This window comes from Pogonomyrmex barbatus, unplaced genomic scaffold (genome assembly GCF_055798465.1).
Source record: "Pogonomyrmex barbatus isolate J1 unplaced genomic scaffold, ASM5579846v1 scaffold4, whole genome shotgun sequence".
NCBI classification, from domain to species: Eukaryota; Metazoa; Arthropoda; class Insecta; order Hymenoptera; family Formicidae; genus Pogonomyrmex; species Pogonomyrmex barbatus.
Window position 1 is genome coordinate 7061758 of NW_028297138.1, and position 15550 is coordinate 7077307.

The 15550-nt window shown below is 35.5% G+C and overlaps 1 protein-coding gene and 1 long non-coding RNA gene across 6 annotated transcripts; one reads left to right on the forward strand and one right to left on the reverse strand.

The window, feature by feature from the left end:
• Positions 1–960: 960 nt before the first annotated feature.
• On the forward strand, positions 961–2213 carry LOC105428323 (uncharacterized). The gene is made up of 3 exons (XR_016140268.1): positions 961–1154; positions 1624–1848; positions 1994–2213. It is a non-coding gene; the product is annotated as an uncharacterized LOC105428323 (long non-coding RNA).
• A 13-nt stretch (positions 2214–2226) lies between these two features.
• Tsp5D (Tetraspanin 5D) lies at positions 2227–15189 on the reverse strand. 5 transcript variants are annotated; one of them, XM_011640578.3, is made up of 5 exons: positions 15026–15185; positions 8312–8423; positions 4870–5061; positions 4104–4286; positions 2227–3760 (listed from the first exon to the last, which is right to left on the reverse strand). In XM_011640578.3, exons 2-5 carry the CDS (start codon positions 8387–8389, stop codon positions 3425–3427), a joined length of 789 nt encoding a protein of 262 aa, XP_011638880.1. In that variant the 5' UTR covers positions 8390–8423; positions 15026–15185; the 3' UTR covers positions 2227–3424. The 5 variants fall into 5 exon arrangements, with proteins under 5 accessions (XP_011638880.1, XP_011638882.1, XP_011638881.1 ...); XM_011640580.3 differs by lacking the exon at positions 15026–15185 and adding an exon at positions 8981–9024; XM_011640579.2 differs by lacking the exon at positions 15026–15185 and adding an exon at positions 8713–8851.
• Positions 15190–15550: the final 361 nt, after the last annotated feature.

Sequence of the window (15550 nt, forward strand, 5' to 3'; positions counted from 1 at the left end):
AATAGAAGATTTTTTTATTCAGTTTACCAGTTCTACTTGCACACGAGAGGTGATATGACCGATGCCGGACACCCTGTGTACATACACACACACACACACACACACACACACACACACACACACACACACACACACACACACACACACACACACACACACACACACACACACACACACACACACAAATCTCGCATTTGTAACATTTGTAATAAAAAAATAATATATTAAACAGCCTAGATTTGTATTTGTATCATAAATTATTGTAAATAATACAAATATTTTAGATAAATCACTAATTAATAAAAAAAAGTTATAAAAATAAAAAGTTATAAAAATATTACAAAATTGTAAAAATTGTAACAATTGCAATAATTGTTAAAATTATGTAAAACTATATAAAGATGTTATATATATGTTGATAAAATCTTGTTGCATTTTTAATAAAGAAGTAATCTATTAAATAACTGTAGATTTGCATTTATATCATAAATTGTTGTAACCAAATAAAATGTTATAAAACATTAATTAATAAACCAAGTTATAAAATATTATACAAATTATAATGTTATTAAAAAAATAAAAACGAATCGCTCGATTTTTATTCTAAATGTTTCTAATTCTTTTCTCAAAAATTAATTATGGAAAAGCATAAAACGTCACAGTAATATGTTAAAGTAATATGTTAAAGTAATATGTACGTTAAAGTAATATGTACATACTTATGTATATTTATTGATCTTGATAATATTAAATTATTCTCGATATTATCATTGACTCATCGATATGTTAAAACGCATACCGAGGTCATACATAAAATTACGTTTTTTCTTGAAACATGAAAATATACTGGCGATATGCAAGTCGAAATTACAAAAATAATTAGTTCCGTCCACTACCAGGTAGAAAAAAATAAGCAAACTCGACTATATAAAAGAAATTTAGCCTGTGTTTTTCGTATATTCATGGCAGATTCTATTAACTTTCGGCGAAAACCTAATAATACCAAATGTATATCTAACTATTTTTTTCACGAAAATACAGGATCAAAAGTCCAAATCATTATTCGATCAATGCGTGTCCATCTGATGTTGATTTTCTTCTTCGCGGGCACTGTCTTAGCGCAAAGTGTTCGTAGTAAAAGAGATACTGTAACGGTATGTATATTCTATTATACCTAACTTTAAAAAGATCAAAATCATTTTTCTATCATTAACAAATAATGTCATTATGAATAATTTTTAATTTATAAACTAATTGTTTGATGCAAAAAGTTCCAAAAGTTTTGTAGATTTTTATTGATGAATATAATCATGAACTTATAATAAATTTATTAAAAGTATTTTTATGTTTAAAACTCTACGTAAAATCTTTATGTAAATATTATTAATAATTTTTATATTTAAGAAATCTTGGTAATATAAAATAAGTATAATATAAAATATTTTTCTTCTTAATCTTCTTTTATAATTTTATATATATATATATAAAAAAATTATATTATTTTATATATATATATATATAAAAATTATATAAAAATATACTGTGTAGTTTATACCTAAATATTTATTTATCGAGAGCTGCATAAAATTCTTTTAATTCTTATATATAACTATTTTTTTACAGATCACAGAAAAACCTCCTTTCACTTCCATACCTGGAACTAACAATGAAAGTACAACAACGAACATTTCTAAAAATAATAGTGATGGAATTAATCGTGCCACTTTTAATCACCCGTTAAATATAATATCTAGATTTATATTGTTATTACCCCGCTATGTTTTATCAACGTTTTTAAAAATGCTAATTTTTATGGGTACATTTATATTAAGGATTATGATAAAACCGGTAAGTTTTCTTTTTATTTAATAAAATTAGATTTCATTTTCATATTTCCATAAATATATTTTCTTGATATTAAGATTTAATCTTTTTAAACTATAAATATTAATATATGTACAATAATCCAAATTTTATATTTATTTATTTACAGTTTATATTACCGTTCAAGATGATACGCACGGTAATTAAAATGTTGCTGAAACCTTTCTTAAAAATATAAAACTGTTAGCATTGGATAACATTTTTCAAATTTTGGTAAATAATACGGATATACATCTCAAGTATAAGATCCTTTCCTACTGTCACATATAATATTATTTATTTTTAAAAATTCATTCATTCTTTAATTAAATAAAGTTTAATAAAATAAATATGGTAATCAAATTTTTTATCACATATAAATATATTCTTTATTAATAATATTTTGTTCAATACACATAATACATCACTTATACGTCTTATTATTTCGATTCTGCATTGTACAGTCTTCAACATTGTTTTAACTTTAATGTTCAATCAAATTGCTTCATCGATATCGAATAACGTATGAGAATAACAATTTATTTAAATTATTAAATCCCTATATATTTATCTATATATTGAATACAAAAATCTTAACAAATTATTTCATGCTTACGATATTGAAGATAATTTCATCTACAATTTCTATTGAGTACTCAATTCTAAATCACATAATCATGCACGCTATCTATTTAACTGCTCCCGATTATTAACGTTGAGAATCGACATGACATACAATTACTGTAAAACAAAAATTTTACAATTATTATAAAATATAGTAATTGATTATTTCTCGTAAATGAATATTGAGTATATAATGATTAGAATCATCTCCATTATTATGAAAGTAGAATAAACTTGTTCCATTAGAAAATCACAATTTAACGACCGACCAATCTTCAACCTTGATATTATGCAAATTGATCTCATATCCAAATCAATTTTTCCTGTTGCTAGATTTTACCTTCACGATCTATAAATCTTGATTTATCCATAAATACTGATTAAAACGACGAGTCATATATTTCTCTTTTTTAAGTGACAGTTAGAAACATAAATAATTATCAGCAAGATTGGACTGCCGTCGCGATATTAATCACCGGAGATTATAGGAAACATTATCAGGATCGAGACTAAGAGGGAAGTTCAACAATTAAATACCTATCGTATTTTTTGGTAAACAGCGGAAACTTTTTTGGTCAACTACATATCAACGTGCTTTCATCTACTTAAATTGTCGTATACGTAAATGTATTCACAGAGTAACATTCAATAATCATCGGCAACAAAATCGTTGCATTTTTTTTTCCCCTAATCTTTCTTAACTTCATAAATTTTCGTCTCGTTCGTGGTTCGTGCTTATGTATTTCTACAAATTTTTTTGAATTCGACGATTGAAATCGACGGGATCTCCCCATGAGATTTCCTCGGAGAAGAAGTAATACGAGGACGATCCCGAAAAGATGTTCGTTGTTGCCGCGTGCAACGGGAAATGGAAGCTCGCGTGGAGAGCGTGCTATCGATCTTAGACGGTGGTCTCGTCTAAGATCGATCTGAAATTCTAGGTGTTGGTAGTGTCGTAACTCTTGTACGTGTGAGACGATCTCTTGTGCCTGACCGTACAGAAGAGAATCATGCTGGCCACCTGGCCGAACAGCTGGAGGAAGGCCACGACCAGGCCCACCGTACCCACCACGTGGAGTCTGGTTACCAGCCACATTTGAATGGCGGTGGCGCATCCCTCCTTGTACCAAAGCTCCTTGTTGCGACCCTCCGAATCCAAGCGACCGCAGTACCGTTCCCGTTGCATGCAGCAAGAATCCGGCACCCAATCCTCCTCGGGCCAAGCCTCGATTTGGAACCAATCCGTATAATCGCGTACGCCGCAGCAATGAAACTAGAAATGTACGCGTTTAAAACTTTATATTATATTAAACGTATACTTAATTCTAATATTTTCGTGCGCGATGACGCGATTAATCTGTTAAGCTGTGAATTAGACTGTGCGTAAAAGTTTCTTTAAACATAAATTAACAGAATTTAAAAATTTGCTATATATGCCATGTATCCCTTACAGAAATCCAATTTAATATACTGAAAATTATTTATTTTGAATATTAAAAGCACTGAACAGCGGTGTTTTTAATACTCAAGATAAATAACTAATCTCCTAGTATTAAATTTCTTTTAAGGGATATAATATGTAATTTACAAGTAATATTTTAATTGATCATCCAAACCTCTGTATGTATATGGTCCCACATGGCGGAAAGTGTGCCCGGCTCCCTTGTGACGTTATAATGTTTCTCAATGCCGTACAATAATTCCTCCTTCAGACTTCTCGCGAGGTGTTCTCTAAACACGAACGCCAGAGTGCCCAGCATGAACTCGGCGAGAAACATGAGTATTACCAAGCTGAAATACTGAAAATTACGAGATAAATAAATAAACATTTGCTTCCCATTAATTAATTAAATGTGAAATATCTCTAAAGATTTTGAGATTTTCAAGAAGTTTTCTATTTGTCACGCATAATTTTTTTCGCAGAAAAAATAGTGTAAAAAAACAGTGTAGAAAGTAAATGCCTTTTTACACCATATTATGCACGCAAGGTCTTGAGTAGCAACGAATTTATCGATCCGTCACCTATTACGCTACATAAATTTCACAAGGATTGTAACGAAAAAGAATTTTTTTCCTTGCTTAGCAGACAGATAACATAAAGAAATACAAAAGGAAAACAATTTCTTTAAACTACTGCGTATTTCACGTACGGACTTCGGTTTCGTGTGGCAAATTATTCAGGAGATATATCGGAAATTCAAATCATGCTCTACTGATCAAAGATATGCAAGATAGTCGAGTTAAACTTCACTTCAGTTCGTGCGCTGCATATGCAGTACGCTACGTACAAACTGTAAAAAAAAGTCCATGGTACGCTGCTGTCTGTACCACGATGGATTTTTGTAAGACACGTGTTTTACAATGGATGGACGTTGTACCAACCGTGATCAGCATGCATCTTGACTGGAACCACGCGCCGCAGCATCCGAAGAAGGCGATGACGAATGTGACGCATCCCGCGGCGAGCAGCAGCGAGTCCGCCGACACGAAGCTGTACTGCGGCACCAAGGTCGCATATCCGGAGTAAGCCAGTCGCAGCCAAAGGCCCGCACCCAAAATTCCGCAAGCGCATAACTGTAAAACAAATTGTGCGCGTCAGTTGCAGCGCGCGTCATAAACATTGACTGATCGACAATAGTCTATCTCAAACTGAATCCAACGAAATCAAAATGTAATATAGCATTATTACATAAATAAGGAATTATATTATACATATTTCAAAACTCATCGAACGTTTTTTTTTTTTAATTGCAAAAATACTTCTAAATTAGCTAAAAGGTATGAAACAAAGGCATCATTCGCAATTAGTTTTAAGTCTATTTTGTTTACAAGTACAGTTCATTGGCAAATAATATTCTCGTGATTGAAACCGAGATATGTAAAACGATGGAAAATGATGTAATGTTAATAATGTTAAACAGTAATTATGAATTGAAGAAATAATTCCGTGTGGTAGCTGCGTATGTCATGAAATCGCATTAATATTACTTGATAATTCATTTGATGTGTGTACTCAACTATCTGGGAATTATAATTAAAAGCATCAAGAGATTCTTATCACACGCCACTCGTAGCACGCGAGATCACTAGGTCAATGTCGTGTTATTTTCCTTCGATTGTCCCCGAATACAATGTACGATAGAAAGATATTATGCAGCCTTTAAGCCAAATCGCAAAACGGAAAGTAGGCCGTGGATTAGAAAGTATCGCGATTTTTCGAATCATCGACGTGAAAGAAAGATTGACAGCTACGTGAGATTTATTTGCTGCACGATCAGCCAATAAATGTCTAAGAAATAATATCTAAAAAAGTTGTACAATGGCACTTCACGCAGAAGTGGTAAGAATTAAAATAACAAAGAAACTGTATAATGTTATTACGCAAAATGTATAGAATGTCATTCAATACCTCAGTAGCTCAATACCTCATAACTTAATATTTTTAAAAACGTTAGTATTTTTTTTTTACAGTTCTGAACTTCTCTGAAAAGTAAAACAAACATTGGATAAATTAGAGGTATGTCGGACTTCAATAATGAATTCAAATAAATATAAAAATATTTTATACACTTTTTTACGTTCTAAAGACTGACTTATCGATTAATTTAAATTTTAATTAATTATCATTTTTCGACGTATCTATCTATTTTACAATCTATAATATAACTTTTAATTGTGCAAGTAAAGCTAATAATGAAAATATGTGGATGCTGCTGCAGAAAAATTGAATATTTTTAAGCTTTTTGTTAAAAAGATAATATTTAAATTTGTAAGACATTATTAGCCGTACTAACAGTACTTGTTTAATCAATACTTGTAAAAGTGAAAAAGTTCAAGGAAACAATTTATGTTATTGCAAAACAACCAGTAAATTTTATTAGAAGTGTATTGGATGTCATTGCGGTCATCCGTTTAACGGTTTGTCGTTCACTCGCTAAGTTATTCACAAATAGAGGCTTCTCTCGAGCCCGCGCTCGAAAGAGTACAGACTTTCTAGGTAAGTGCCGGTGGTTGACTCGTTGTGCCATCAATGATACAGGAAGTAAACAGAACGGCCAGGTGAATGTTGACCTTACGGTTAATTCATCCGAGTCCTGTACGTCTGACAGACTATCGCAGTGATTTTGTTATCGAATCTGAGCGTAAACGAAGAAACGAACGTGTTGCGCACGCACGCAGCTCGTATAGTCCGCGGAAGAACCGCAATAGTAATTTATAAATTACAACTTGCGCGACTCAGTGTGATTAGGAAATTAATGCACTGTTACGCGACCCCAATAGCTAATTGTACAAAAGAGCGCATCCGTACTTTCTAATTACCGTCAATGACGCGTGCGCGAAAACGGGACGAAGTTTTTGCAATAGCTTTATATAATCCGCGATATGGTGTCGTTGACCATCGAATATTATCGTTAAAATGTTTATCGTCAATAAACGGACAAGTATATGTATAGTATGCTTAACAGAAAATAGATAATTCAGGCATTGCACGGGGCATTGTCGGGCAGAATTTTTAGCGCCTATTAATTTTTTAAATAAATTCAATTTATGAATCACAAATATGTGCTGTTTGCACTTTCAGTCCTTAAAACGTAGCACTTAAAAGCTATGATAATATCGCTAATTTGACATATTAATTAAATTAATTAATATTAATTAAATTTCTCGCGAGAAGTTTTTATCGCGGAAGATATTACCTCAGCCAGAATTTGAAACTATTTCAGATAGCGTGATCCAGGTTTGATTTTTGGCTAAGATTTTTCACGATAAAAATTTCTTGCGAGAATTTAATTGATATTATCAAATTAGTAAGAAGAAAACGTAACTTTCGATTGCTATGTTTTAAAGATCGTAAATAAACTACATAGATAACAATGAAAATTAATTAAATTCTTAAATTTATTTAATAAATTGTATCTCCATTTACTTTATCGATTATTATTAGTATTATATTATTATTATTTCTTTACTTTACAATATTTTCAATACTTTTAATATTTAATATTACTTTTACTTTAACTGTAATACTTTCAATATTTCCAATATATTTATTTTTAACGCGATACGTTGGTTTGTCTCGTCAGCTTTTTGCAGCCTGATCATCTGGATTATCTCACCAAGGTCTAAAGTTCGCATAATTATGAATCACAATTAGCATTAATGTGTATAATAAGCGACAACACGCATGTCAGGTGACGCATGTCAACAGCAGTAAAGTACACGCGCGTGAGCCAGTTTTGCAACGTATGGAGCAACCGGTGCGGCGTTTTATCGTCGACTTAGGTACCGTAAGTTCATAGCTCATAGAGCACGGTTCAACGCCCTATTTAAGGCTTTCATCGCGATACAGGCGTCGCGGACGGACGATTTCAAGTGGAATAATAAAGCCGGGGGCACGGAGAATGCGGCGGAATGCGGCGCGAATTACAAAAGCGCGTTTTAATCGCCGACCCCGCGTGGGTCGTTATTACTGCCGGCTATTGTCTCATTTCTTTCATTCCTGGCCTTCCAATTGGAGCCGTGCATTTGCACTGTACGCCGTGTTTACCAATTATACGAGCCAACAAAACGTTTCCATTCAACTTGAGACGCTCTCGCATGTATCTCTTTAGCGCGATCAAGACGTTCAAATATAAACGTCAAGTGCTGCTCTCTCTCGAACAAATTCACGAAATAAATCGATTTTAAAATAAAATCTACGCGATTCTTGCCAGTCGCGTAGACAGGCTTATAAGCTTCTGCTGTTAAAAGGAAATAATTATATTGCAATTTACAGACTCGAATCGCAGTGACGAGAATGAGATGAGAAGGCATTTCTACGTACCCAGATTAGAACGTTGAGGGAGCAGAAGACGTGCCTGATGCACGTATATCCTGTGCGGCCCATGATTCGATCCTTCATCGGATCCTTACTCCGGAAGGGTTGGCAACGTTTCCTGGAAATGTAGAAATAGCAGCGTGATCCCTTTGAGCAAAGGCCGAGAAGGCGGGCAAATATACCGCTTGTGAAAGAAAGAAGCAGAAAGAAGCTCTTGAGATTAGCACCGCATCGCGAATTGACGTGAGACTGTGGTGGACCCGTCAAGGTCGCGGAGCTATCTTGCTCACGAGTGTTAATTACATCGACTCAATCAGCAACTTTTGTTCTCCGTCGGAGAGCATACGATTCTCCTCTGTGCCACGAATATCATTACGATAATTAGATATCACCGATAAGAAACCAACCATGCGCATCAGCGCGAGAGCCTCGTGACGCGCATCATGGATCACCAGGAAATACTAAGTCTACGTTCGAGGAGCAACCTGAGGTGGACAGGACGGTGGGAGGAAGGGGAAGAAGCCGCGACGAGAGAGAGAGAGAGAGAGAGAGAGAGAGAGAGAGAGAGAGAGAGAGAGAAATAAAGAGGAGGAACGGGCGGTGAGAGGAGATCGAGAAGGAGGAGGAGGAGGAAGAGGAGGGAGGAGAGGGGAACAAGATCGACGTGCGACCTACGCGAGCGAGAATCTCTCGTCGAATACACCGACGAGGAAGGTCCGTAGGATCGTCCCAGCTGACTGACTGACCCGACCAGACACAATCCTCGCCCGACGTTCCGATATGTTTGAGAGCCGACCGATACGATTGGCTTCAGTCTGGCCTCCTCTTCGGGCCTTCCAGGTCCGCTAACGGGACCTAGCCGCGATCGAAGTCGCTCACCCATACCTCTTGCGATCGCAATCACGTAAATCGCGATAGCAAGAGGTGGAAGTGACACCGGCGGAGGATGTTGCTTATCGGACGTCACTTTTCCCGTAGGCAGCCGCGAGAGAGGAAAAGACATTCTCAAGGCCGCTCATGGAACCCTGAGAGGCGTCTGATCGTTCTCCCGTTCTTCCCTTTTGCGTCTCGTAATCGCATCGTGTGCCGCTACTCTTCGTTAACCTTTTACATCTCTCTCTTTCTGACACATGCGCACACACATATACGGAACACGTAGAACGCTAAGGTGCAAAGGTGAAGGTAACTTTCGCCGAAAGGTCTCGTATATAAAAATCTCCTAGAAACTCTTATTCAGGCGTATAATGATCACATCACATTATCTCTACCAGGTCCCCACGGTGTATCTTTTGATTCTCAAAAGATAAAATCAGATCAAATCTGCACATAATCTATTATTTGCAAATAAGAATCCCAGCATTCTTACACATTTTTTTTATTTAATTTCATATCAATTTCTCTTCAACTTTTATATAATTTTTTTAATAAGAATTTTTGATTTATTAAAGACAATAGTGAATTACTTGAAAGATTCAAATAATTCTTCCTAGATTATAAAAAAAACATTAAAATATTAGCGTACTGGAAATTTAAATTATGACGATCGTCTACAACGGTCCATGTGAGTTTCCTACGTTAAGTCATCGCGATAGCTATGCAAATAATATTGATCGGACAATGCATAAATGAGAGAGATGTTGAATAAAAGATCATCCTGACAATATTTCTCACATCAACGATGCCATCATCTACGATCTCACGTTGTTACGATGCTTTCATTCCATCGCTTGTTTTCATCGGGTAGCTCACGATACATTATAATTAGCATAATTAGTGGGGCACAAGCAATTTCACTAAATTATCAAATTCTCTCTCGTATCCGTCCACAAAAAAAAAGCAAGCCGAAAAATAAAAAAATTGTCTAAACCTACAATTATTAAAAGAAAAAAAAGCATCTCTTCTTGTGTTTAATCAAAATAAAATTCAAAATAAATAATTCAAATATACCGTTTAATTAAAAATTTTCAATTCTTGACGAAAAACTTTCACGATTTTATAAATAACTAGAATTAAATGATAAAGAAAAATATAAATAAACATTTAAATAAACATTTACCTAACTAAACACATGATTAGCAATAATTAATTCGAACACATACAAATAGCTCTTAATTCTCAACAAGTGGAAGCGTAAATAATCATGCGGACATTTGCGACACTGTCGAGGCGCAACAATTAATGCAAATAATTTTTCAATGTTTCTTTAAAAACTCGTACATCTGATAATTAACACAAATAACTTTTTAGCGTCTTTAAAAACTTCGTATATCTGACGCGACGATCCGATTCGGATATCGAGCTAGCTTTCAGTAAAAAAAAAAGTACATGGCACACTGTGTCGCAGAAACATCCACGAGTTAACGGAAAATCTGTTATCAGCTTGCTGCATGATTAATGCGATTCCCTACTTGGCGCAATTATCAGAATTGAATAATATTGATTCGCCTTATCAAGAAGCTGCGCACGCTCTCACGCAGAACTCCACCCGTCATCGTAATATATTCGTGCCACTTGTCGCGGACTCGTCCGTTAAACAAGAAGCGAGAAGAAAAAAGCCGCGGACGGCTAAAAGAAGCGACGCAGAGTGGAACGGAAGGGGCGCGCATCTAATGGAAGAAAAAAAAATAGAACGTTCGATCGCCGATGCGGTCCAGGTTGTAAAAGGCGCCCGTGGACTTCACCTTGCTGCGATTGCATCTTCTCCGTCTCTCGGTCGGAATTATCACGCGTTAAGAACACGGTGACATTTATAGCGTGCGCTGAAAGCGTGCGGAAGAAAGAAAATCCCCCTCCGTGCGTTTCAGTACGACGGTGTATAGTTATACACCTCCGTGTACTCTTATTTTTATCCCGCCTGGCTGTTACATTATTATTATATGGAAATTCCGATATGACATCAAGTTGCTTCGCCGTTATAACATTTTATAACCAGTTATTAGTGAGGTATATCAAAGGAACAATAAAGCGCTCAAAACTTCTCTTTCCCATTTCGCGCAAAGAGAATCTCTTCCAGCTCGGAAGAGATAGGTTTTGAGGAAAAAATTAAATTTTAATCGAAGATTTCTAAAGACTGATTATCATTAGTTTGATTTATAGACGCGATGAAAAATTGCTCGTGCGAGTGCACGCCGTGCACGAAGATATTTAATCGACACCGAGATCAATTTTCACGGACGAGATGGAAGGCTGCGTGAAAATAATGTGCACCAGAGTGCGAAGGGGCGCACAAACGGTCCCCCTGCCTCGACTTCCTGCCAATTGCGGGCAATTTGTGATCATCTATGATCTCCCCACTCGTCGACGCCCGTCGCCGTCGCGTGAAATGTGTGCGTGTGTGGACACGGTGTCTAAATGTAAAAGTTAACGCGGCCCGGTTCTCGGCTGCGGGCCCCGTCTGTCTCTTTCACCATTTTACGTGTGTCCTACTCGCTCAGCTTCCCACCAGTGATGTAATCGAGGAAAGAGGATCGCACGCGTGTCTCCTTATCAGTCTTCCGGTGGTTCGCATACGTGTGCGGAATGTACCGTTGTTCTCTCCTGGCGCGAAAGTATAAACTCACTATAAACTGTAATTAACAATTAGTAATTTATAGTAACCCCCTTTGTTCACCTTAAAAAATATCCTTAATAATTGAGCATTGATTTAAACAGCCAATATCGAGAGCGCTTTTTCGAGTTTATATCGCTCTTGACACAAAGATATCCAATTATTGAGACCTTACGGAGTATATTAGTTACCTCGTGCAAAATAGTTGCGTAAACTATGCGGTTACATATGCTACGAGAATATGATTTGCAAAAGCTATAATCATGTCGCATTAGAAACGGGAAGAATATCGAACGCGTAACGAGCTTTGCTGAAGAGAGCTCGCGTACGTGCAGCGGAGCGAGCTATGGTATCATACTTATTACGATGATCTTTAATTTTCTGACGCGATCAGCTGTCGGCGAATAAAAATTATGATTATATAAGAATTACTTCGAAGTCTGTTACGTATGATAAATTGATCGCTAATCGTAAAATGATATGTCGAGACATGCGTATCCCTCATCGAACAAAGCCGCGTACGGATACGAATTCAATCGGTTTAATCCCTCTTCTCACGCATACGTGATCGGTTTCTTAAGCACGGTATTAAGAAAGGCTTTTTCGGCCGACAAATCCATCATTGAAATTCTAGCATCGTCCATCAAGCATTCTGTTTGCATTCTGTTTTTTTTTTTTTTTTTTTTTTTCGAAAATAACAATCACCTAAATACGCTTTTACGATGCAGGAAGTACAAGTTGTACATTTTTTTTCATTGAGGATCAAGAAAATATTGGAAAAGAAAAATATTGCAATGGAAATATACATTACGAAGTGAAATTCATATATTTTATATATATATATATATTTCTATTTTATATAATACTTCTATTTTGTACAGCATGAATAATATTTGCGTAAACAATGTTAATATTAATTTTGCATTTAAAGTGGTAAAATGTAAATTAAAAATGTGACGTTATTTATACTCTAATAATGTCATTTAAATTCTTTCTAATGAGCAACAGTTAGATAGCATTGAATGTAATCATACTAATATTACAGCTGTGTGATCTGCGTCTATGAGTCGAAATGAAACGTTTCCGATTGCAGTAGCCGTAATTTTACGTGTATCCAGACCTGATTTCAAAGAAGCTCAGGCCTTAATTGGGAAATCCATTATAAGGTCTAAATCATTTCACAATAATTAACAATGTTGAGCGCATTTACGATATGGTACCTGGACGAGCAGGTTATAAAACTGTTGCTGCAATTTCAACACTCGAGTTTGGAATACGCGCCATTTCTCACGAATTTATGAAGGGAAGAGTAATAAACCGAGGAGGTATGATGTCTTCGCCGAAGAAAGCGCCGATTCATTGTTCTATTAAATGTTGGCGCATGGGAAGAGAAATCGACGAGCGGCCTGTTCGCACGATCGATTTCCTGGCACTCGGGATAACCGCGTGCGTTATCGGAGCGTTTTCTAACTTAAACACGGCCGGAAAACGGACTTGCAATTTTAAGTGGAAAAACCGACGAAGGCGATGTCGTCCCGGCTTTTCAGACATCTGAGAAAGTCAGTGAGATACAATAAAACTTTCTCTCCCATTCTCTCGAAGGAAACGAAATGGATCTCAAGCGTTGCACTTGCGAAGTACCACGCTCGATTAGACAAATTGTCTAATTTGTAATTACGGCATAAAATGCCGTAAAGGGACGCGTGCGTCAATAAACTCGCATAACGATCGCGATTCGAGACAATTCGCTGAAAACATTAATCCTTCCTGTCGAGGTCTAAATCATCTCGTCGAGACTGATAAGGCCATGAGATACACGCGACAGTATTAATCCAACCACTAACGTGATCATCTTCTAATGCGATGAAGCAACGAGGAGGAGGCGCTATTACGAGTCTGGCCTTCAAAAGCAATAATACAAAATAATTTCAATTTGTAATAAAACACTTACAATTCTAATTCATAAATTACATATTATAGTTTTTTAGAAAATATAAATATAAATATAAATATAAATATTTAAAAAAGCTTCGTATATGTTTAGAATTGTCAACATTTCTTTTTTAATATCTTTAAACAAAAAATTTTTTTAAATTTAGAAAAAGATTTTTCCTTCATGGACCTATAAGGAGGAAATTTTAAAACTTTTTTTGAATTTTTAACATATTTTTATAATTAAAATCAAAATAGTCTAAAAAAATATATATTTTTTAATTAATTTAAAAGATGAGATTTCCTCATCTGTTTTCTCTTTTAAGGCCTTGTTTGCTCTTTTTATTCAATCGTTAATTAGTCGGGTACAACAGATGTTTCAGTATATATTAAAAAAAAAATTAGTCCTAGTTCAGTTAAAAAGATTTATGATACAATCTGGTGAACATCTGTTGATTTTAGACATTATATCATCATAGAAAGAACAAAGAACTTAATAAAGAAGTTACGTATTCGTGATTCTATTTTCTGATGTAAAAATGTAAGAAATCACCGACATTACCAATAATGCGAGCTATAGATTTCAACAATGTCTGATCTATGCACGCAACATTTCTCGTGATGTAATCGCGTAATCTTACCCGTGCGTGCATTTACGCATCGTACAGTTATCGTAAACTCATTCGCGAATACATCGCCAACCGTATCCAGGCCCAGTTCTGTTTATAAGCAGAAATACGTGAGTTTCACATGCTGAATTCGCAAAGCATTTCATAACACCGTTTTGCCGGTCAAGACACAAATGAGTCACATTCGCGCTTTACTAAGCGAATTTTACGTTACAGATCCGGTCTGCTTTATTCCGCCATGACATACGAACTGAATGAACTTACGAAATATAGTAACAATTATTTCAATTATCAGAATTTAGCAAATTACCGCGACTTGACATTCTTAAAATATCCCTATTTTTAGTCACTTCCAACATTTCTTTTCCAATTCTTTTTCCCAATCCTTTCCTAACGTCACAGCAAAATCATTCTCGTCAATTTAATTGTATGTAAATAACGCTAAGAGGCTAAGATAAATTTAATGACAAATGTCTAATATCCTCGCTAAAGATGTAAAATTGGCGCGTCTTACAAGCAGAAATTCAAAACAATGCGCAAGAAAGACAGTCGTTTCGTTTGAACGAGTAAATTTTCAAATAACGAATGTAATAATATACACCGATCACTCACGGGTTGAATGAAGAGGCTCATCCGTATTGTTCTCCGCAGAGAGCTGTCGTGAAGAGAGCTCTTCGCCACTGAGTGGCTCACAAAAGTTCATAGAAAGCGCAATCAAAGGTTGACTCGCGTAGCTTCGCGGCAGCTTTCGAGTTCGCGGATCGACTGCGCGATACCAGTCCGCAGCAACATCCGTTCTCCGTTTTCTCCGAGCTAATACGAGGCTCGCCATCTGACGGTTCGTGATACAGACGGTGCAACGGACTGCCCATAGCGTTAGTTATAAAAGTCAGAGAAACATGCAATATTCATTTCACAATTAGTGTGTAAAATTCTGATGGTTTATCGTAACGGATGTGATGTTCAAATAGAAATAGCTAAAAGAAATTTATTAACATTTAGCTCGTGTTACGATAAAATCACGATGAACTTTCTCGTTTAGACATAAGATAGATAAAACGAAGAAGTAAAAAAATATATAGGGCTATAAAAATAATGCGCAAATATTCATGTAAAAATTTAATAAAATAAAAAAAT